The 24107-nt window shown below is 42.3% G+C and overlaps 1 protein-coding gene and 1 non-coding gene across 25 annotated transcripts in view; both read left to right on the plus strand.

The window, feature by feature from the left end:
* Mia2 (MIA SH3 domain ER export factor 2) overlaps window positions 1–24107 on the plus strand; it is a 94639-nt gene that overhangs the window by 37651 nt on the left and 32881 nt on the right. For 7 of the 24 annotated variants that reach the window (XM_030246785.1, NM_001329047.2, NM_001368839.1 and 4 more), the window contains 9 exons: window positions 2832–2963; window positions 4349–4370; window positions 4466–4554; window positions 11467–11538; window positions 13104–13130; window positions 13615–13725; window positions 14620–14691; window positions 16232–16336; window positions 21124–21246. In XM_030246785.1, coding sequence (XP_030102645.1) covers window positions 2832–2963; window positions 4349–4370; window positions 4466–4554; window positions 11467–11538; window positions 13104–13130; window positions 13615–13725; window positions 14620–14691; window positions 16232–16336; window positions 21124–21246 — 753 coding nt within the window. The remainder of the gene's footprint in view (window positions 1–2831; window positions 2964–4348; window positions 4371–4465; window positions 4555–11466; window positions 11539–13103; window positions 13131–13614; window positions 13726–14619; window positions 14692–16231; window positions 16337–21123; window positions 21247–24107) is intronic. The other 17 variants (XM_030246783.1, XM_006515680.3, XM_030246792.1 and 14 more) reach the window with 3 other exon arrangements.
* Window positions 840–961, plus strand: Gm24233. The gene has a single exon (XR_003950369.1). It is a non-coding gene; the product is annotated as a small nucleolar RNA SNORA26 (small nucleolar RNA).

The raw sequence follows: 24107 nt of genomic DNA on the forward strand, positions 1-24107 counted from the left end.
GTGGATTTTGGGAACCTTGTGATCTCTGGTCCTTTGCAGTAGCAGTAAATGCACTTCACTGTTCACTCATCTCTCTGGGCTCGGCTGTGTGATTTTACATTTTAAAAGTATATGGAGCTTTATTTTAGCTTGATGTATGGCTTGGTTGTGAAGACCCTTGTGTGTACAGCTGAGAACGTGTTTTCTGCTATTGTTTTGTGGGATTTTGTTAGTATGTAAGGTCTGGTTGGTTTGTAGTGTTGTTTCAAGTCTTCTGTCTTTATGCTGACTCATTGAAAGTGAGATCTTGAAATCCCTAACGACTATTGACGAATTATCTGTTTTGGTTTTTTTTTTTTTTTCCTTTATTTCATTTTGTGGTTCTCTTGTTGGGTAAAATATGACCTTTATCTTAAGAATGAGCTAGCTTTTGCGGTCATCCTTTTTCTTAGTAACAGTTTTTGTCTTAAAGTTTTTTGTTTTTTTTTTTTAAATCAGATATCACAGTTGTCACGCCACTTGTTTTTGACCAGTTAGAATCTGGGGCCACTGAGGGAGGAAGTTTTTTGAGCTCACCCAGGAAGAGGCGAACTATGTAATCAGCTGCAAGCCTTGAGCTGCATGGTGTGCAAGAGTGTTTCAGGAGCAGTGTGAAGCGGTCTCCGTTATACAGTCGGTTACAGTCCTAGTCCGTGGGGAGGGATGATGGCAATACTTGCCTTCTCTTGAGTATCTGTCCTCGGGATCCTAGAGGCAGATGCTGTTACCATTGCTTGGGGGTATGAGACCACATTTTTCTGCAGTGCTGTCTGAAGTAAAGAAGAGAGACAGAGTAGGATAAAGACTTTTCACCCTTTCCTGTGCCCTTTTAAGGTTGACACTGTACTTTAAGAGGCTAACACAGAAGGGTAAAGGAACTCTCCATCAAACCCAGAGAAGAGGCTCCACACCTCCTCTCTGGATCCTGTCTGGAGTCACAGCTGAAAAAAAGAAGGATAAAGATACAGGGATTAAAAAAAGACATAATATTACATGCTTTTTGTAACATTATGTTAATAAACTAGATAGCAACTTGGAGGAAGTCTGTGTAGACACAATAGCTAAAAATAGATTTTAAAAAGAGTAACTATTAGAGGGGTTGTGTGTGTGTGTGTGTGTGTGTGTTTGTCAGGCTCCCAGAGGAAGATGGCTGTGGAGGGTCTACCTGGTCTGTGCTGACGGCTGAAGAGAATCAAGCCTGATCATTTCTTGAGTTCTTTCTCAAAGAGCCTTAAGTGGTATGGCGTAGAAGAGCCTTTCAGAAGGAATGTAGTGAGGCCTATACTGTAAGGGGCTTTAAGGGGGTGGGGGAAAGAGATGGTGGGAACAGCTGTTTCTACTGATTATCTGGCCTTGTGATCAAACCTGCATTATTTTAACTCAAGGAGAGATAGGAGGGAAGGATTCAAATCTCACAGTCAAAGCTCCATCCGTTGTTTTATGACTACTCTCCCTGTTCCCACCCAGCAAACTGCAGAGCTGTGTGTCTCCCTGTAGAGAAATTTTTTGTCAAACCCAATGTATTGCAGGATTTTTTTGTTTTCTCGAGACAGGGTTTCTCTGTGTAGCCCTGGCTGTCCTGGAACTCACTCTGTAGACCAGGCTGGCCTCAAACTCAGAAATCCACCTGCCTCTGCCTCCCGAGTGCTGGGATTAAAGGCGTGCGCCACCATGCCCAGCTGTATTGCAGGATATTTGATCACACTGTGAAACTTGTGATCAATTTACTTTCAATTTACTGAAAAAAACAAAAATCTCTTTCGAGTTATAATTCAGCTCAGCCTTAGCACACACCTTCAATCTCTCTGGCTGGAATACAGACTCACCCTTAGCGTACATCTTTTATCCTAAACAACGAAGATAAAGTTAGTTTGTAGAAGGAAGCACCCATGTTTGAAAGTGATGTCTAATTGAGTGGCAGACAAAGTGAAGAACCAGAGAAAGATTTGACAGAATAGGATCTGCCCAGCTCTCACAGGAAGAGCGAGGAGAGAGAAGCTGCTTAAGAGAAAGCAGGACAAAGAGAAAAAAGGGGAAGAAGGCAGTTTTACCAGGACAGTTGTACAGAGAGAGCTTGTTGATAGAGAGAACAAACTAGATACCCGTGAGGACAGAACAAGCCAGAAAAAGAAGGAGCCAGAAAATTAGAATGTATCGCTAAAGTTAGTTTGAGGCCAAACAGAACAATTCAGTCAGAGGTGGAGAGAGAAGTTATATTGAATCAGTCATCTTGGAGAGGAGTTTGAGCCAGAATGGCTGAGTTGAACCAGAAAGCCAGAGATCAGAAAGAACTAGGAAGGGGTGAGCTTATTCAACAAGTCTCAGAGGCTGAAAACATTCTAGGCCTAGATATGATTGTACAGAGGCTAGAAGCTTCCAGGACTAGGCCTATGTTAGCAGACGGAGGGAGTAAGACTCGGAGATGACAGTTATATCAGGCAAATGAAAGCCACTTTTCCCTCCATGCGTATAGATAAAATAGGAGTTTGGAGTCAAGAAACACCCGCCACTCCCCTCCTCCGGTCACTGACTGATAATCTTTTCTTGGCATTCTCCGTATCCTTGTACCTTCCTGAGTTAAGCTCTGAGCAACCTCTTCATAATTCCTTGTTTCACCACACTGTTGCTCTTCACCCAGTGAGAGCAATTGTAAGTTGCCAGAAGAAAGTGGTCAGAGGCAGAAATACCTCGTATTAGATGGTAGCCTGCTTCATATTCATAGAGCTGACCTCAGCCGCCTGTACCTGTCTTTGTAATAGTAATAGTACTGTGGAAGATACTTGGTTATGGGCTTATCTCCCTTTGTCTTGAAGGTTGTGGCAGCATTGCCTGAAGATATGAGAGCAGACTTTAATCCCAGTGGTTTTTCGTTGGAATTGGCAGTATGTGTGCTTTCCGTTGGACTGCTTGCCGTGGTCTTGTTTCTGTGGCGAGGCTTCCGATCAGTAAGTAACCACTGCATGCTAGGAGAGTTTTCACTCTGGGTGTTTTCAAGCTTTTTTTTTTTAAGGTTTATTTTATGTGTATGAATGTTTTGCCTGCATATGTGTATCTGTATCACATGTGTGCCTGGTACACACGGAGGTGACAAGAGGCCATTGGATCCCCTGAGACTACAGTTACAGATGGCTGTGACTACTGTGGGTGTTGGGAGTTGAACCCTGGACCTCTACAAGAGTAACATGTGCTCTTAAGCACCGAACCATGTCTCCAGCCCTCATTTTGTCTTTAGACTAAATAGCGCATTGAGAAACTTAATTGTTATTTCAGAGAAATAAGTTAGACCATAGTGTTCTGGGTAATATGTGGTTATTAGAAACTGAATATAGATTCAGAGAAATGTTTTTATTTGTAAGGACTCTTAAAGGATTCTTTGTAGGGGTAGTACACACTAGTACCAAAACCCCACCCTTCTTCCTTCTCCTTCCTCTTCCTCCTCCTCCCCCTCCCCCTGCTCCTCCCCTTCATCAGGCAGATGTATCTACCTCCCAATTTAGAATAAAAAACATGGCCACTCATTCAGTTAATAATCAGATGGCTAATTCCACCACATGCGCACCCCCCTTGCTGCTGTGATGTGTAGACACACCCCTGTCCCAGACCCTAGATCCTATATTGCTTATTCCCATAGTTACGTTTTGTTTTTTTTTTTTGTTTGTTTTTTTGTTTTTTCTTTCTATGAGGGAGTCCAACCATCTCCTTTTCTTTCTGAGGCTTCTTTTTAGATGTTGGTCCTTGTGCTTCTGACTCCATTTCTGATTTCTTCATGGTTTTCCTGTGCCCTCCAGAAAGCGTCCCTCCACCCCATGTTGCCTTTCCTACATCTCCTGTTTGTACACATCCCAGGATATCGTGTCCTTTTGATCTTCTCTTCCCTGTCTCTCTATCTTTTCTAGGTGGTGTAAGTCTTCCTTTTGTTTGTTTCTCTTGGTCCTTTTGCCCTAGCCCCGGGGCTGTCTGTCACAAGTGGATTTATCCTTCCTTCACTGAGCGCTGAAGCTTAAGGGAGAAAAAGGCTCCGGGGTTTTGTAGAGTCGGTCTGTGTCTAGAGCCCATGGTATTTCTTAGACTGTTTTATTTTGGCTATTAACATTAGGAGTCTTAATAGTATGTGTGTGAAGTAACAGGTGTCTTTAGACTGTGGCTGCTTCAGAGCCTTTGGGAGACCTACTGTGTAGCAGTGCTTTCATCAGAAATAAAATGCCTCTGGGTAATTTACTCACAGGAAGGCCATAAGAAGTTGTTACCTCAGAAGTTAGGAGTAGAAGTCAACTAGATTTATTCAAAGGTATATTTGTTTTAATATTCTTTTGTTAAACATTTGTTTCAGATTCGAAGCCGATTTTATGTGGGTAAGTTGTTCTTTTTCTATTTGAGAGTTTATCACTGTATATAATTTAAAAACTTATAATAGTTTAGTCACAGTAATTTTCTTTTTCTTTCTTAGGGAGAGAAAAGAAACTTGCTCTTGAGCTTTCTGCACTAATTGAAGAAAAATGTAAACTGCTTGACAAAGTCAGCATTGTTCAAAAGGAGGTAAGGCATGTCTGAGAGTAATGGTGGTTGGGAGGGTCTGGAACTTAGTGGTTCTCCATGGGTTACTTACTGCCTCCAGAGCGCTGGCTCAGAGCTGAGTTCTGGGGCTCCTCACCTCTGTCTCAGCCATCGCTTCCCAGACTAACAAAGTGCAGCACCTTGATTTGTTTGTTGGTCATTTAGATATTCTTTTTGTGAAGTTGCCTTTTTAAGTCTTTTTCACTGTTAAAAACTTACATTGTTATTGTTGTGTCTACTCATGCCTGTGCATGTGTGCATGCATGGTTGTCTACTCATGCCTGTGCGTGTGTGCATGCATGGTTGTCTACTCATGCCTGTGCATGTGTGCATGCATGGTTGTCTACTCATGCCTGTGCGTGTGTGCATGCATGGTTGTCTACTCATGCCTGTGCGTGTGTGCATGCATGGTTGTCTACTCATGCCTGTGCGTGTGTGCATGCATGGTTGTCTACTCATGCCTGTGCGTGTGTGCATGCATGGTTGTCTACTCATGCCTGTGCGTGTGTGCATGCATGGTTGTCTACTCATGCCTGTGCGTGTGTGCATGCATGGTTGTCTACTCATGCCTGTGCGTGTGTGCATGCATGGTTGGTCATAGGATTCGTGGATAGTCACTTCTCTCCTTTTCCCATCTGGGTCCCAGAGATTGAAGTCAGATAGTCAGTTTTGGTAGCAAGCTCCTTAACTACTTACTGAGCCATCTTGCTGGCCCATTTCCACCCTTTTAAAGACACACCTTTTCTCCTTTATGTCATACAGAAGCAGGGTTTTTGTTTTGTTTTTAACATTTTATATTGGGGTTGGTTTATATTGGGATTTAGCTCAGTGGTAGAACACTTGCCCAGCAAGTGCAAGGCCCTGGGTTCAGTCCTCAGCTCTGAAAAAGAAAATATAAAATAACAAACAAAAAATTTGTATCTATTATATATAAGTTTTGTTAGCTATATGGATTGCAAATATCTTCTGGGACTTACATTTCTATTTTGTTTGGTGTCTAAGATGACAGGTTTAGAATTAATATGGTATAATTTGTCTGGTTCTTGTTTTTTGCTTCCTGCTTAAAGAGATTTTTCCTATCAAGGATGTAAAGATATCCTTACTTGTTATCATGTAGAGACTTTATTTACTTCGTTCACTTGGGCTTTGTGTTAGCTTGCTAGGCCTGCTATGACCAAATGCCACTTTACAAGCAGAAGTGAACTCCGTTACAGTTCTGGAAACAGGAATCCAAGATTGAGGTGTAGGCGGGCTTTGCTTCACCTGTGGCCTGTCCCTTGTCCCGTTGATAGAACTGCTTGCTTGCTGTGTCTCCCTCTGTTCTGATGCTCTCTTAGATACCAGTCATTTTAGGTTAGGCTCATCTTAACTGCCTTACCTTAACCAGTTACCATTTAAAGGCTTTGTCTTCAAATAACAGACACATTTGGAGGTGTTGAGACTTAAGAGATGGGCTGTCTTTGTGTAGCCCTGAACTAGCTCTGTAGACTAAGCTAGCCTCAAATTCATAAGTGATCTCACTTGAGTGTGTCACCATGCCCAGTTTCAGAGTGTCTTAGTTAGGGTTTTACTGTTGTGAACAGACACCATGACCAAAACAACTCTTAAAAAGAACATTTAATTGGGTCTGGCTTACATGTTCAGAGGTTCAGTCAATTATCATCAAGGCAGGAACATGGCAGCGTCTAGGCACGCATGGTGCAGGAGGAGCTGAGAGTTCTACATCTCCATCTGGAGGCTGCTAGCAGAATGCTGGCTTCCAAGCAGCTAGAATGAGAGACTTATAAGCCACACCCACAGTGACACACCTACTCCAGCAGGGCCACAACTTCTAATCCTGCCATTCCCTGGCCAAGCATATGCAAACTATCACACAGAGTAAACATTTTCTTTTATTATATTTTATGTTATGGGTGTTTTGCCTGCATGTATGTCTGTGTCATATGTGCATGTTGTGCCTGCAGGATCCAGAAGAAGGTATCAGATCTCTTGGGACTAGAGTCACAGACAGCTGTGAGCTGCTGTGTGAGTGCTGGGGTTCTATGGAAGAGCAGCCAGTGCTCTTAACCAATGAGCCATCTCTCCAGCCCCTCCTTCATTTTTAAAAGTACATTATCTTTGAGGCTTGTAACAGTTTTTTTTCCTTAGATTTACTCCCAGATATCTTCTTTTATTTTATTTCTAATTACGTTTCTGTGTGTGTGTGTGTGTACATGTGAGTTCAGAGTCTAGAAGGTGTCCCTGGAGCTTGAGTTACAGGAAACTGAGCCACGAAATGTAGTTGCTGGGAACCAAACTCAGGTCCTCTGCAAGAGTAATACATGCTCTTAACCACTGGCCCACCTCTATAGCTCTCCCTTCCCATTTTTGTTAAGGCAAGGTCTCATGTAACCCAGGCTGGCCTCACACTCTTTGCAGCTGAGAATAACCTTGAACTTAAGGATCCTCCTGCCTCCACCTTCCAAGTCTTAGGATTCCATTAGCCCCGAAGCCTCTGAGCTCTAGAGAACCCTAACTAATATAGCCTGTTAAATGTAGAGAAACCTCTACGACTGCCCCCAAAACTACAAGCTCAACAAATGAATTCAATAAAGCAGCAGATAGTCCATGACAAATAATGAACCAGCGCAAAAAGATACCAACCGCCTCGATTCACAGCGGTAGCTTAGAAGTGATGCTGGGATGCAGTTTCTACATCACAGTTGCCGCGCCCATGGGAAGTTTCTAGGTGAGTCAGCTGAGGTCATACATGACCATGAGCCCAGCATTTTGAAAGCATTACAAATTTGATTACTGTAGGATTACAAGTTTGAGATTATTTTAGGCTTCATGGTAAAATTTCATGCCCTTTCCAAAGTAAATAGATGAATGACTTTTGTTACACTCACAGATTTGGATATCTATGATAGCAGTCAGCTTTTGAACATTTTTATTACCCCAAAGAAAGTCTAAATTTTTGTTTCTACTCTTCACCCAGTTTTCCTGCTTTATACATAGTTCTGGTTACTTACATGCTTTCTGTCTCTATAGGATGCTTTTCTAGACATTTTATTCCCCTCCCCTCCCCTCCCCTCCCCTCCCCTCCCCTCCCCTCCCCTCCCCTCCCCTCTTTTCTTTTCTTTTCTTTTTTCCAAGACAGAGATTTTCCGTGTAGCCTTGGCTGTCCTGGAACTCACTTTGTAGACCAGATTGGGCTTGTACTGAGAGAGATTCTCCTGTCCTAGCAAGCTAATACCAAGCCCAAATGAAAAAGTAAATGAGGGACAGCCAGGGCTGTCTTTCACAAAGATGCAAAGAAACCCTGTCTCAACAGACAAACAAACAAATCCCAAAAAACCAAACAGAGAGGAGAAAGAGAGAGAGAGAGAGAGCTAGCGAGCTCTTGAGGGAGCGAGATTTGGGGGAGGGAGGGGAAGACAGCTACCGATGGTAACTTGTGCCAATAATCCCAGAACTCAGGAGGCTGGGGCAGAAAGAGAGCTAGCTACAAGTTCAAGGACAACATGGGCTATAATAGGAGACTGTTTCAAAGGAGAAAGAAAGAATGAAAGGAGACAAGTACAGTATTTGTTATCATGTATCAAGTAAGGGCTCTGTATCTAGGATGTATGAAGCTGGCAGCACATACCTATAATGCCTGCATTTAGAGTGATAAAGCAGGATGGAGAATTCAAGGGCAGCCTGGGATACTGGTAAGGCTGTCTCAAAAACAAATATATGTGCAACAGTAAACAAACTGAATAAACTTTCCTGCAAAGAAGAAGATAAACTTTAAAGATACTCAGTATCATTAGCCTCCAAGCAGAGGCTGGTGAAGACCATGACACTACTCAGCCAGGGTGCTAACAGAAGCACAGCACACCCTTAGAAGGACACAGAGAAGCTGGAACACTCACCCTGTAGTAGAAATGCACAATGATACAACCTCTGTGGAAGGTAGCCACTTCTACCAAAGCAAATACAGACACAGCACTCCTCAGTAAATACCCGAACCTTCTGAAAGGTTCTGTGCATGTTCTGTTTTGAGATAGGGACTCACTATGTAGCTCTGGCTGGCTGGTTTGGAAGTGAAAGAGATCTGCTTGCCTCTGCCTCTGAATTGCTGGGATTAAAGGTATTAGAGGTATGAAAAGCAACAGAGAAAATATTGTGTACCAGTGTTTAAGAAATGAATGAGAGGGGACTGGGGAGTGGGGCAGAGGGGAATATTGGAACAGAACAGCGTATGTAGCAGAGGTATGAAAAGAAATAGAGAAAATATTGAGTATTTGGTTTAGAGGAAAAGAAGGACAAGAGCCTTTCCCATCGAGATGCCAGTTCCCACATACGAACCAAATACCTAGATTATAAAAGTGGTCATAGTAAAAAAATTAAGAATTATGCATAAATAATTGAAAAATTAAAATTTCAGATTAATAACACTAATGAATCAAATGAAATGGTGGTGTCATGTCCTTGGTCAGTGCTCCTCCAGCACACCAGTACTACCCACGTCTTCTGAGATTTGCCCAGCTCCTCGCTGGTGTGCCTGGGCTGGGGTGTTGGGAATCCCTTAGCTTCTGCTGTCTCCGCAGACTATGCTCTGGATCTGTATGCTGTTCTAAGTTTTTCAGGCTCTTTCCCGGTTCCAAGGAATCCCTTGTTTCGTGGGACAGTAGCAGGGGCTGGAGACTGAGGCTCATTGACGTTCTACAGGGTCCTGTGCCCCATCTTTGACACTTTTATGTCTGTAATCTGCTGAGCTGGTCTCTTCTGCTGGTAGAGTCAGCCTCCAAGCTAGCACTTGCCATGGTCTGTCCTGAGTCCGAATCCTGCTTCTCTGCACAGTGGCAGGGAGGCAGAAGAGTGGGCCTTGGAAGGCTTTCGCTTAGATTCCCTGTCACTGTTTGGTGTGTTGTGGTCCACTCTCCCCACTGAGTCCAGCCTTGGGTTTGGATGTCTGCTTGCACTCTTTAATGGGCACCTCCCTGGCAGGATTCAGTGCTGCTGTCCGGTGTGACTGGATGTGGGTACGCAAGAAACTCCAAGTAGTCTTATTTCTCCTGTCTCTGGCTCTTGTTCCCCTGTATTATTATCCTGACTTTCTTGTACCCAGATTCCTGGCCTCCCAAACATCACTTCTAACCTACCGCTGTGAATCGAGGCGGTTGGTATCTTTTTGCGCTGGTTCATTATTTGTCGTGGACTATCTGCTGCTTTATTGAATTCATTTGTTGGACTTGCAGTTTTGAGGGCAGTCCTAGAGGTTTCTCTACATTTAACAGGCTATATTAGTTAGGGTTCTCTAGAGGAACAGAATTAATAAAATGAATATATATATACATATATATATTTTTTTTTGAGAGGGGATCTTCGTAGAGTGGTTTACAGGCTGTGGTCCTGCTAGTCCAACAATAGCTATCTCTCATCAGAAAAGCTCAGAATCTGATAGCTGTTTAGGCCTCCCGGCCAGATGACTGAGTTTTTTCGTGTACTTTGGGATCCTGAAGACGTAGTAGGTTCTAATCCCATCAAGGAGGGCCTCAGCGGCAGGACAGACGAACTTGCCAGGGACAGCGAGGGTGAGCAGGCAAAAAGCAAATGCTTCCTTTTCCCGTGCCCCTTTTAAATGTGAGCTTTCACCAGAAGCTATGGTCTAGGTTTAGGCCGGTCTTTCCATCTCAGATGATCCAGTCAAATCAAGGGCACCTAGCTGCTTGGGTGTTAGTTGATTACAGTAGTCAGGTTGATAACCAAGATAGCCATCTCACATGCTATCTGCAAATAGAGATAATGTCTAACTGGTCTCAGTAGGACTTCCAACACTGTGTTAGACAGCTGTTGGGGGAGGGGATGCCCTTACCCTGCTCTTGGCTCCTCCCCATTGGGTGTGTTGGCTGGATTTTTCATAAATGACCTTTATCATAATGAGGGACTGACCTCTTATACATAAATCTGTGCAAGTCTTGGAGAAAAAAGGATGCTGAATTTTGTTCAGCGTTCTCTTGATGTATGTTCTTGTGGCCTGGTGAATTGATGGATCACATTGACTGTGCCTGGGGGAAAGCCCACATGATTAGGCATATAATCAAGTTCCACTTGTTAGAAAAGTACTTAGAATTTTGCAGTAGTTACCAAAACGATCCTTTTTGAAATATTCAAACAATCATAGGATTCTGGCCTATAGCCATCAGACTTAGCAGGTCCTGAAGTATATGCATTGTTCTCTGTGGTTTCTGATTCTCCTAAAATCCTTGTCTAGTTCCTTGCCTCAGTGAGTGAACCTCTTTCATACGGAGAAAGTGTGAACCACTGGGCTTGCCTTTCTGCAGGTCTCTCTTCTCCCATATATCTTTACTGTTTAAGTAGTTCTCTGAGGCCTTCAGACAGATTCTGTCTTTTGGTGTGTAATCTAGATGTTGTTCAGCAGGATGCTTGATTGGAAGCAGTGTAGTCCTTACTTTAATCTTGTGATGTTTTATATTTAATTATTCCTAGTTTTCATCCCTTGATTATTCTGTCTTTTAAAAATTTTATCTTCCTTACTTGTCTTACTTGTCATATGATATAAATGTCTGGTGGCCAATTACTGCACACCAGTCTACTGAAAAGGCTGGAGAAGCTGCTAACTTGTTCAGGGGATGACAGACAACTCACATCTCTGGACACTCTTTAGTCTATTCTTGATGTTAGAGTTTTTACCCCAGCAGACTTGGGTCAACTTTGCTAGTCACAGGTCAAGTTCTTCATATGTTGCCCAACCTGGTGGTTGTGACTTGGTGGGGTTCTGGCTTTGCTTGTCACAGTGGTTAGATGGCAGAACTAAGCTCAGAGTTTGCTTCACAGGCATCTGTTGAGATACACTTTGGGGTACAGTGTGTAGTTTTTACTTACGTGTTGCCTTGTTTCATTCAGTATGAAGGCTTAGAGTCATCTTTAAAGGAGGCCAGCTTTGAGAAGGAGTCAACAGAAGCACAAAGTTTGGAGGTAAAAAACAAAATATGGTTTAAAAGCTAGGGAAAAGGTTCTTATTAAATAGCAAACTTTAAAAATATGTTATCTTCTCAAAAATAATTATCTCTGAGAAATATGAAATGGTGTATCAGGATCTTAAAGCTTACAGAAAAATTGGAGGAAGTAGAACATTTGTAGGTACCATAAAACATTTAAAAACAAGACACTTTGCACTCTTATTACTAGCTTGTGTTGAGGGATACATAGTCAGAATCTAACAGTTTATAGGAGGAAATCCTTTATTCTGTACTCAAGTGCATTGAAGAGATGGCTCCTTTTTGACATTGCTTGCTTCAGGAAGGAGACGTAGGACTCTTTCACAAATTTAAGCATAGCAGGAGACAATAAATTGTGTGAGTTGTGACTGTGTTATCTTTTTGTCATCCCATGGTAGTAGGCATTAACTAGGATTAGACCAGAGGTTTACATTGTAAATAGTGGCATGCTGGTAAATGTTTAATCCCTGTCTCCAGACCATTTCCTGAGTTTTGTGTTATAAATACTCCCTCACAAGTTTCAGTCACTCACATGATGTCACTGAGTGGGGAGCTTAGAAGAGACACATAGTTAACCTGATGAAAGTTTTCAGCCCAGCAGGCAGATTAGGATGTGATGGAGTGAGCTCCAGATGGGAGTGCTGTAAAAAGTGAGTTGTGAGCCTGCATGGTAGAAGAGCCTGCCCATGCTGATGAGACAATAGAAAACAGACCTTGTGCCTTTCTTTGGCTTATGTGTTCATCCAGTGTGGCAAGTCCGTCATTGTCTGTCCTCAGTGGAAAGTCTGTGTCTTGTGATTTAGAATTCGCTTGTAGAATCTACAAGAAGTTAAAGACTCCAAATACATTCCTTACATTTTTTTTCTTTATTTGTTACTTATGAATATCCTCAAGAACATTTTTAGTTGCTCTGCATTCTTTGCTGAGCCTCTGTTATAAGTGCTATCCCAATGAGAATGCATTAATTTATAGAATGAAAGAAATTTAGGCAGGTCTGAGGGACACCTGCCACTCTGACACTTGGGAGGCTAATGCTGGAGGATTGTCAAGTGTGTACTAAACAAAGAGACAAAAAACACCACCAAAAACCAGTCAAAAGCCAAAACACATAAAGAGTTTTAAAAAGTAGTTTTGCATGCATGGTAACAGAAAAATTGTTACTGGGTAACAAAGACAAACATTATTCAGGCTTGGTGTTACAGGTAATATAAACACAGCAGTTTGTTGTTATGACAACAGGTTTATGTAAATTACAAGTCAGATGAGTTGAGATTTGGCCAAATTGAATATCTTAGAAAATACTCTGTTAATTTTAAGTAGTTGAAAACATTTGTAGGAGTGTAATTGTAATTGGACACAAACTATAATGTCATACAAGTTTTACAAAGCTTGACAGTTGACTTTGAGGTAAAAATCAAACCAATAGAATAATTTTGATTGAAATCACAAGTCCTATGGTGAAATAGGCAGATTTGGGGAGATTGTAGGTAAACAGCCTTTTATACTACTGTAACACATTTTGGTTTTGTTCTTTTTAACAAGTTTGTTGAAGGATCACAAATATCAGAGGTATGTTAATTAAAGTACTTAAAATTCAATTAGACCAATCTAATAACTAATCATTTTAAATAAAAAAGATTACAAAAATATGTCATTCAATGGAAAATATGATGATGCAGCTTTGATTTTTAAGCTAATTATTTTTTATATTAACTTGAACTTGCCATTTCCCCGTAACATGCTTTTAAACATGCTTTAGGACTGGGTTGACAGGCTGTGCTTAGTGGATTCCTCACCTGTTTTTTTAAAATAAAAGTTTTATTGGAATGCAGCTGTATTAATTCCTTTAGGGGTCGCCTGAGTTTCTCGCTCTGGTTAGCTGATGGGAGCCTGAAATGCTTACGCTCTTAGGGAAGTTGCTGGCAACTGCTAGTCCTGCTCTTATCTTAATATTAGAGAGAAAATGTCATAAACCTGTTTGATTATACTCACTGATTTTTACTCTAACTAAAAATTGTTTTGTCTGGCTGTTAAAGTTGGCTTTCTATTTTAGGCCACCTATGAAAATCTGGAACAATCCAAATCTAAACTTGAAGATGAAATACTACTCCTAGAGGAAAAGCTGGAAGAAGAGCGAGCTAAACATTCTGAACAAGACGAGCTGGTGAGTCTTGTGTGTGTCAACAGAATTATGAAAAGGTTATTGAATCTTATGCATGTATGTGATATTGAAAATACCACATGCGTGCCAGCCATAGCGACACAAGCCTGTACTCCCAGCACTCAGGAGGAAGAGGCAGGAGTTCCAAGCTGGCCGGGGCTGCATAAATCAAACTCTCAAACCAAACAAACAAATATGTCTAAAGCAAAAAAAAAAAAAAAAAACAAAAAACCAAAATAAAAAACTCACGCATGTGTTTAAACATAGAATCTAGAAGGCCTAGATGTTAGCTCTAACTCTTTACATGATACCATAGATCTTTTTTGCATATGTGTGTGTGTGTGTGTGTGTGCTGTTTTCATTTGTTCAGACAGGGTGCTAGACTGTAGCCCAGTCTGTAACTGTGTAGCTCAGGCTACCTCTAGCGCAAGACCTTCTTGCCTCTGCCTCCCACCTGCTGGGATGATAAGTGTGTACACTTGCCTCTCTTGCACATTGGTATAGAAATTTTCCATATTTGCTGTGAAAGTAACATAAACTATATTACTTGAGTAATCATATACTTAGAGAAGTATATTTTTTTAAAGTTAGAAATTTGTTAAAAACATAACTTTCTAATTTAAATTCTGGTGTAAGGAAAATCTTGCTGTGTGTGAGATGATTTACATATGACATTAGTGCACTCATCTTGAACATGAAAGATGTGTGAGATTGAGAAACGTGTTATTACATGATGTGTAAACTCCTTTTGAGCAGATAGCAAGCAAGCTGACTGTGCACCCGCATCTGAGGTCTCACTTTTATTGATGTTAATGTAACAGTACGCCTAACAAATACATGTTGTGTTGAAGCTAATGGGACTTATTAAATACTTACAGACTGACACTCTCTTTCCAGATGGCTGATATTTCAAAAAGGATACAGTCCCTAGAAGATGAATCAAAATCTCTCAAATCGCAAGTAGCTGAAGTAAGTTGAATTACTCTAATTGGTCTGTTACTTTTGGAAAACATTTACATTTTCATGATATTTTTATTATTAGGTTATATTAGTCAGAGTTTTCTAGACGAACAGAACTAATAGGTCATCTCTCTCTCTTCATCCATCCATGTCTCTAAGGGGAGTTCTTAGAATGAATGGCTTACAGGTTGTGGTCCAGCAACAATGGCAGTCTACCAATGAAATGACCAAGAATCCAGTAGTTGTTCATTCAGTGAGGACGGATATCTATCTGGTCTTCAGTGTACATGGGGACCGTACAGGACCAGGCTCTAATGGCGGTGAGGAAGGAATGCACTTGCAGTGAGAGCGTGAGAACAAGCAGACAGAGCAGAAGCCCCCTTCCTGAGTGCCTTGTGTGTAAGCTGCCTCCAGAAGATTTGGCCTTTAGTAAAGGTGGATCTTTGCACCTCAGAAGACCCTGAGAAAGTTGCTCTAAGATCTGTCTTAAAGGAGGTTCTTCCACTTCAAAGGATTTAATTAAGAAAAGTCCCTCACAGGTGTACCCAGCCTGCTTGAGTTTTAGTTAGTTCCAGATAAAGCTGAGTTTATAATCAAGGATAGCCATCATGCCAGGCTGTGGTGGTGCACACCTTTAATCCCAGCACTTGAGAGTTCAAGGCCAGCCTGGTCTACAGAGCAAATTCCAGGACAGCAGGACTACACATAGAAACCCTGTCTTGGAAAAACAAAACCAAACAACGACAAAAGTAGCCATCACATTAGACAATAAAACATTATATTAGTATTTGAGATAAGGGGAATCTTATGTGTGTTTTTTTTTTTTTTTTTAAAGTTACTTCAGTGAAATTCATTTTTCACTGGATAGCTTTAAACTACGGCCAAATCGGAACAATCTTGAAGTCGCATAACATTTAATGGTAAACACAAATTGTCTCCTACAATATAAAGTGTCGGAGAGGGGACAGAGAATAAGTACTATTGTGGCTCTTTTTCTGGACTAAGCACTCCAACACCCGTGAAGATAGAAGAGAGATGTCACCAGAAGCCAGGAGAGCCGAAAGGCTGCTATGCTGACTCTAGTCTGTGTTCTCATTTTATGCTCTAAAAACACAAGGTGGGGCAGCAGGCAAGCAAGACTCCACAGAAGAGTACCTGACAGTCAGCAGGTTGTTAAGGGCAATGACCCATTATTTCGGCCCTTTCTCCAGGTAGCAAGTGAAGTCATGCTTAGCATATAGACAGCACAAGCTAAATAGATCAATAAAGCAGTATAATGATTGGACTTTCCTGTCTCTACTTCAGTAGTTACGAGAATTGACTGCACAGTATAAGAAAGTTCAATAATTTGCCCAGAGCTACAAGATGAGTGAGTGGTAGGGCTAGGACTGGGTCCTGGGTCTCCGCCAGCCTTGTTTGCTTCATCATGTGCCTCTTCTGTTAATAGTGACATGTTTTGGCCTTTGCTTAAGTTCTGTGTTCTGTGGAGAATGTATAAACCTGAGGTGTTGTGTTGAATTGTTATAAACTGTGTATTTGTTTTGCTTAGGCCAAAACAACCTTTAGAATATTTGAAATCAATGAAGAGCGACTCAAGGGAGCAATAAAAGATGCCTTGAATGAAAATTCTCAGCTTCAGGAAAGCCAGAAACAGGTGTGTAGCCTTTTAGATGCTGACTATAGATTTTGAATGTTCTGGGCAAACTCACAACTGATCAATGGAGTTACATTCACGAGGGGCATTCGCTGAAGAGCTCAAGGACAGGACAGGGCAGTTTCCCATGCATACTTTGTATCTCTGGTAAAGGGTTGAAAAGTATTTCTTTCTGTCTTTGTCTTCCCCCATGAAAGAAATAAGCCAAGGCAGTGAGCATTCTGATAACCGCAGGAAACAGCAGTTAACACCAACCCTCAGTAGAGAATACTAGTAAGAGTTAATGTATTACCAGTTTGGGGCCTAAAGGAAGGAGGAGTTCTGGGGCACATAAGGTGAAAATTTAACTTTCATTCTTACCGCCCCCGCCCTCAGGCACTCCTACAGCTATCCCTCTGTTCTGTTCTCCCAAAACCATTTTTGGCATGGAAATTTTGTCTTGTCTTGTCTGTCTGTCTCCCTCACCTATCTTTCTCTCGCTCTCTGTCTCCCTCCCTCCCTCCCTCCCTTCCTTTCTTCTTATTTATTTATTTATTTTTATTTTATGTGCACTGGTGTTTTGCCTGCATGTATGTCTGTGCAAGGGTCCAAACCAATCACTTGGAGCTGGATTACAGACAGCTGTTAGCTGCCATGTGGTTGCTGGGATTTGAACTCAGGACCTCTGGAAGAGCAGCCAGTGCTCTTAACTGCTGAGCATCTCTCCCCCAGCCCCCTCCCTTCCTTTCTGTCTCTTGTTTACTCTTTCCCTTCCTTCCTTTCTATTGATATGCATATGGTGTGTATGTGTGTGTGTTTTGTGAGATTGTGTTATGCCTTGGTGTTGGTCCTTGCCTTCGCCTTGTTTGAGACAGAGTCTCTGTCCTTTTTCTTTTGTGTATGTCTTGGTAGCTAGTCTGCAAGCTTGTAGGGATTCACCTGTCTGCCTTCCATCTCTCCGTAGGAACACGAGGATTATAGGTATTGAGCTATCCCTCTGGACTTTATGTGAGTTCTGGGGAATTGAACTCAGGTCTCGATGCTTGATGGCAAGTGCTTTTACCCATCTCCCCAGTGTAGTAGCGTGAAAAGATTCTCTAAATAATAGTCTCTCTGAGCCACTTGCTGAGACTTGATTATATATTCTGTGTTGACCAACGTTTTATTTTTCCTATTGTTAATAATTGCTTGGTTTTCTGTAATTCATATTTGTAATTTTTTCCTCTATGGTCTTTGAGAGGTGGAAATGTCATGACGCTGACTGCTTTGGCTAATTGGTTCATTTAAACTTGTCCCCCTTTTTTTTTGGAGACAGTCTCCTAGTGTAGTTTAGGGTGGCCTAGAACTCACTGTGTGATATTCAGCCTCCTAACTGCTGGCTTTATAGGCATGTACTACTGTGTCTGCTGTTGTCTCTTCCTCTTCTCTACGCTCCTGTGTATGTCTGCTGCTGTCTGTCCTCTTCTCTACGCTCCTGTGTATGTCTGCTGCTGTCTGTCTCCTTCTCTATGCTCCTGTGTATGTCTGCTGCTGTCTGTCTCCTTCTCTATGCTCCTGTGTATGTCTGCTGCTGTCTGTCTCCTTCTCTATGCTCCTGTGTATGTCTGCTGCTGTCTGTCTTCTCTCCTTCTCTATGCTCCTGTGTATGTCTGCTGCTGTCTCTCTCCTTCTGTATGCTCCTGTGTATGTCTGCTACTGTCTCTCTTCTCTATGCTCCTGTGTATGTTTGCTGCTGTCTGTCTTCTTCTCTATGCTCCTGTGTATGTTTGCTGCTGTCTGTCTTCTTCTCTACGCTCCTGTGTATGTCTGCTGCTGTCTCTCTTCTTCTCTATGCTCCTGTGTATGTCTGCTGCTGTCTCTCTCCTTCTCTATGCTGCTGTGTATGTCTTGAGTGTAGATAGATGTGTACATGTGCAGGGCCTTTGGAGACCAGAGGCATCAGATCCCTCACAGAAGTTGATTTGTAGGCAGTTACAAGCCAACTGATACATGTGAGGGGAACCCTGCTTTGGCCCTGGGCAAGAGCAATAGTCACTCTCAAACCCTGAGCCATCTCTCTTCCCCTCATTGTCTTCGTGAGGCTGCTTCTTGGAAACGTAGATCCTCTTGGCCTGTTGAGGTGTTCTGTAGATCGACTGGGCTTCTGTTGTTCTGAGGCTCACTTCACTCAGCTGCTAAGAAGTCTTGTTTTTTCTTGTTTTAAATGTTCTGTTTCCTGTATCAAAGACTTGCTTTTTTGTAGTTGTTTTGATTAAGCTTTCAGATAAAGAAGCACTTGGAAGTAATTTCGAAGAGGTTTATAGCTGAAAATTCTTATCTTTCACTTTTAAAAAAAGATTTCATTTTTAATTCATTATTATTTTAATTACATGTATGTGTGTGTCTTTGTGGTCATGGTTAAGGTGTCCTCAGAGGCCAGGAGAGGGTGTTGGATCCTCTGGAGTTAGAGTTCTAAGCCGTTGTGAGCAGCCTGGTGTGGATGTGGGGAACAGCTCAGGACCCCTTGGGGAAGAGCGCGTGGTCTCCACCTGCACAGTTGCTCCAGCTCCGGCCGCCGTTCACATTGCTGCTACCGTGATGACGCTCCTCTTGCTGCCTTTTCTTTTTCATAGAGTTTGGCCTTGCTGTGTGGTCTTCTCTTTCCACTCTGTGGGGGCTTCTTTGCCTTTTTTGTTTCTGCTCTTTTTGCTTCACAAACTTAATACTTAATGCCCCTCCCTCACCCCAGGGTCTCTCTTTGTAGCCTTGGCTGCTCTGGAACTCAATCCGTACACCTGACCTTACAGAGATCCTCCTGTCTCTGCCCCCAAGCACTGGGATCCAAGGTGTTGAGTTTATCTCTGCTTCTCTCCTGTCTCGTGGTTGAGGACATTGATGTTCTTTATGTTGCCTCGTTTCTTGTGCGTTATTTTCTGTTTTACCTCAAAGGCTCACTTTATTTTCAGATATTCATGGCTGTTTATTTAATTATGAAGCAGTCTGAATTCAATGGGGAGATTTGAGAGTGTCCCTGGTGTTTCTTTTTCTGTATTGTGATATGGTTAAGGTGCTTCTTTGATGCTCCCTAGTTATTGGTATCTGAAGATTGTTTCCATAGAAGTAATTCTGCATCAGTTTCCCTTTGGGAGGAGTTAGCTTTTTCTAGCAGTCTGCAGCTCAGTGAGGTCAGGAGAAGCAGTATCTCTCACTGCTCAGCAAGTCGGCTTCTGCCTCAGCTCTTACATCTTCTGTATGTTACTCCTACTTTCCTATCTGGTCAAGTTATCCCAGAATCTCAAGTTCCATATTTCCAAAGAATAAGTGTTTTTGACTCTGTGTGTGTGTGTGTGTGTGTGTGTGTGTGTGTGTGTCTAAAATCAAGATAGATAGATGGATGGCAGAAAAGGAGAGGATGTGTCTATGCATGTTCTAGGAGAATACAGAAACAGGGAGGGAGGGAGGGAGGGAGAAGGGACCATAGGACCAGTGCAGGTGCTGGGACTGAGTGTGGATCCTCTCCGAGAGCAGTGCCAAGTACTTTTTTTTTTTTTTTAAATCTCACTTTTTAAAAATTAGATATTTTCTTTATATACATTTCAAATGCTATTCCAAAAGTTCCCTATACCCTCCCCCCGCCCTGCTCCCCTAAGTACCAAGTACTTTTAACTGCTCAGCGGTCTCTTCAGTCCCCCACTTCTCCCCTTGTAGTTTCCACTCATCCTGCTGTTATTACTGCCTTCAGTAATAACAGCATGAGCCTTTCTGGGTTGTGTCACATTGTCTTAGTTTTTACCTTTTCTGCTTAGGTTTCTTCTATTGCCTATGGATTCTTCTATCACAATTATGTCTCTGCCTTCTTTCTATTTCTCTAGTTTTCTTGCCTTCATCTCTTCTTCCTTCTCTTCGTCTCCCTCCTCCTCCTCTTCTTCTCTCCTCGTTCTCCTCCTTCCTCTTCTTCCTCTTCCTCCTCTTCCTCCTCCTCCACTTTTTTTTCCCTTCCTGGGTTGATGTCTTTTCCTTTTCCATCTTTGATCGATCATCTTAGATTTTAGAGAACATGGTGATGATGCCAGTTGTGAATTTTCCATGCTTTAATTCAAAGTACCCCACCCTAAATTCTGTAAAAATCTTATCATGTAGCCCAGGCTAGACTGGAACTCACATTGGAGTTCAAGCTGAAATTATCTGTAGACTATCTGTTCTAGATAGTAGTCTTTAAAGGTTACCCATCTTCAGGACAAAACATCCTGGTGGCTAAAAGAATATCCTTAAGGTAAGTGAGAGATGCGGCATGTTCTGTGGGGTTCAATGATAAAAAGACTTGACTGGCTGGATACAGCAGATAAGTATGTGTTAAAGACCTCTTATTGGATAAAAATTTACCTTTAATCCCAGTACTCGGGAGGCAGAGGCAGGTGGATTTCTGAGTTCGAGGCCAGCCTGGTCTACAGAGTGAGTTCCAGGACAGCCAGGGCTACACAGAGAAACCCTGTCTCAAAAAACTTTTCTGTTGTGAAAGTTCTTTATAGGTGGTGTGATGGTGATGCGCACCTTTAATCTCAGGACTTGGTAGGTTGAGGCAGGTTCATCTCTGTGAACTTGAGGCCAGCCTGGTCTACAGAGCAAGTTCTAGGACAGCTAGGGCTACACAGAGAAACCCTGTCTCAAAAAACCAAAACCAAACAACCAAACAAAAAAGTCTCTTTGTAAATGGGAGCCATATCTGGCTTCCTTTTAAAAGTAGCAGTCCTGCCTTCTTAATATCTAATGATAAACGCACCTAAACATTATGCTGACTTTTACATCTTTTGTTACTGTTTTCATATCAGCTTTTACAGGAAACTGAAATGATGAAAGAACAAGTGAATGATCTCGATAAACAGAAAGTGGCATTGGAAGAGTCCAGAGCACAGGCGGAACAAGCTCTGAGTGAGAAGGAGAGTCAGATTGAGGTAACGGCCCTTCACTCTGGGGGCTGCTTGGCCGCATCAGCTTGTACTGCTGTCGTGTGTCTCTTGTCACCATTCACTTGCTTTTTGAAGATGAATAGATTTGTCAGTTCCCTGACTGTGTCCCTCCAGGATTTTAGCTTGGTATTTATCACTAAAGAGGAAAATAATATAAATTTTTTTTTCCCTTGGTATGCTGACATCTGCTGCTAAGAAGATGTTGAAAAGACTTTGAGAAATTGGGTTTATAATTTTTATGAATTGGCTGAGTATTCTTAGTATCTCTACTAGTTGCTGTTAATTTCATCTATATAAAAACTTTTTTAGAAAAATGGTATTTATTTATATTCCAGTCATCAGTCCACCCAGCCTCATCCCATTCTTTCTCCCCCTTGCCTTCGAGAGGGTGTTTCCCCCACCCCACCAGGCTTCCCTCTTCTCTGGGGTCTCAAGATTCCTGACCCAGAATTGTTCCTGTCTAAAAGAACTTAAGGGACAAAAATGGAGACTGAAGGAAAGGATGTCCAATGACTCACCCAACTTGGGATCCATCTTATGAGGGAAGCACCAAGGCCTGACACTACTACTGATGCTATGGTGTGCTTACAGGTGGAAGCCGGCATGGCTGTCCTCAGAGAAACCCTACCAGCAGCTGAGTGAGACAGAAGCAGATACTTAACACCCAACCATTGGACTGAAGTCAGGGACTCCTGTGGTTGAATTAGGGGAAGGATTGAAGAAGCTGAAGGGGAGGGTGACCCTATAGTCTCACCTAACCCAGACCCCTAGGAGTATTCATGGGCTGGTCTGAGGCCCCTGGCACATATATAGCAGAGGACAGCCTGGACTGGCCTCAGGGGGAGAGCATGCGCTTATATAAAAACTTCTTAATTGAAATTTGGTTTGGGGAGGTGACTCACTGGATAAAGGCTTGTATTTTATAAGCCTGATGTTGTGAGTTCAGATTCCCAGGACTCAGGTAAAAGCCGGATACAGTAGCACAGTATCTAATGCCTGTGCTGTGCAGTAGAGAGGTGGAGGCAGAGTCTAGCGTCTTTCCATAAACCTGCGGCCAGCTAGCTGGCTTCCACGTGGCAGTGGAGTGACTGTCTCAAACAAGGTGGAAAGGAAAGGACTGACCCCAAGGGGTTGTTGTGGCATGTGTCCCTGATGCTATACATAGGAACAGGTGCATACATGCGGCTTCGGATCACACACATAACTAGTTGGAACTTCACTCTTAACTGTAGGAATACAGTGATTGACTTTCCATAGGCCATGGAGATTACGCAGTGGGTAGAATCATTTGCTGTACAATCGCTTGCTGTCCAATCTTGGCAGCCTGAACTTATTTGATCCTTAGTGCTCACAGTGTGGAAAGAGAATTGACGCATACGTTGTCCTCTTTAGTAGCTCATAAGTAGACCTTCTGTACATGCCATGGCACGTAATGTCGCTCCCTACCTAAATAAGCCAATGTGAAAAATAATTGAAAAAGTGTTTTCAAGAGACTCTAGGTTTCGTTTTCTTCACATTTTGCTGCATAGTTGACTCTGTAACTTTTCTAACTCTATGAATTTAAGCAGTCACATAATTGTGCCCTGTGGATGCTGAGGCTGACTGTCATTCCCCGCTCTGAACAGTCTACTGAAGAAGCTTAGAACCCTTCCTAAACAGCAGGGATGGGATGGGAGCCCTGAGCACTGTGCAGACACGTAGAACATTTTATTTGTGCCCAAAACCTCAAAGAAAGGATAGAGATTGATTGGCAAGTAGTTTTAGGTGGACCTCAGAGAACTACACAGTGCGGAGTTGCTTTGTTTCCTGGACGTCATCCCTGACCTTGGCCGTTAGGCTTGGAGGCAGTGCTACCTATGTTACTAGAAACTGTTCCTTATTCCAGAAGATTAAAAAAAAAGAGTGCTGCAGGCCAGCCAGGGTTTCATGCTGAAACTCTCAAAAAACAAAAACGGAATCCAAATTACTGTTGGAGAAATTCCAGTGCTCTGTTGAAATTACTTTATAGTGTGTTTGTATGTGTATGTGTGTGTATGTCTCAGTTGAACTCTCTAGCTAGTTATTTAGTTGAATAAATCAAAGTTTGTGGCTAATTTTGTTTTTAATTATGTTGATATCTTTTTGTATGTGTGTACAAATGAGTTTTAGTGTTCTTGGAGATTAGAGGCGGTCGTTGTGAGCGAACGGAAGCGGTGCTGGGGATTGAATTTGGGCCTTCTGCAAGAGGAATACCTGCCCTCAACTGCTGAGCCATCTCTCTAGCCAGAGATGTTTAGTTCTTTTCAGTTGGATATATTTGTATGTGCCTGTATATAGGTATATGCATGCGAGTACAGTGTCCATGAAGGGCCGTGATCTTTTTTTATAGGTCTTGTAGAGATTTGATACCACACAACTTTTATCTCCATATGTTAATGGCCACTCTTAAAAATAAAACTTAATTAAGCCGGGCGGTGGTGGCGCTCACCTTTAATCCCAGTACTTGGGAGGCAGAGGCAGGTGGATTTCTGAGTTCGAGGACAGCCAGGGCTACACAGAGAAACCCTGTCTCGAAAACCCAAAAAAAAAAAAAAAAAAAAAAAAAAAAACCAATTAAAAAAAAATTTGTATTTGTGTGTGTATGTCAGAATGTGAGTGCCACATGTGTGGATGCCTAAGGAGGTTAGAAGAGGGCATTTGATCTGGTGCGACTGGAGCTAGTCATGGTTGAGAGATGCCTGATGTGGGTGCTGGGAAATGAACTGAGATCTGCCAGAAGAGTAAAGAGATAAGAAATGAAGAAAATATTTTAGGGGCTGGGGAGATTCTCAGAGGGTTGGTGTACTTGCTATGCCGGCATGAGGACC

The sequence above is a fragment of the Mus musculus genome, chromosome 12 (genome assembly GCF_000001635.26).
Source record: "Mus musculus strain C57BL/6J chromosome 12, GRCm38.p6 C57BL/6J".
In the NCBI taxonomy this organism is placed as follows: domain Eukaryota; kingdom Metazoa; phylum Chordata; class Mammalia; order Rodentia; family Muridae; genus Mus; species Mus musculus.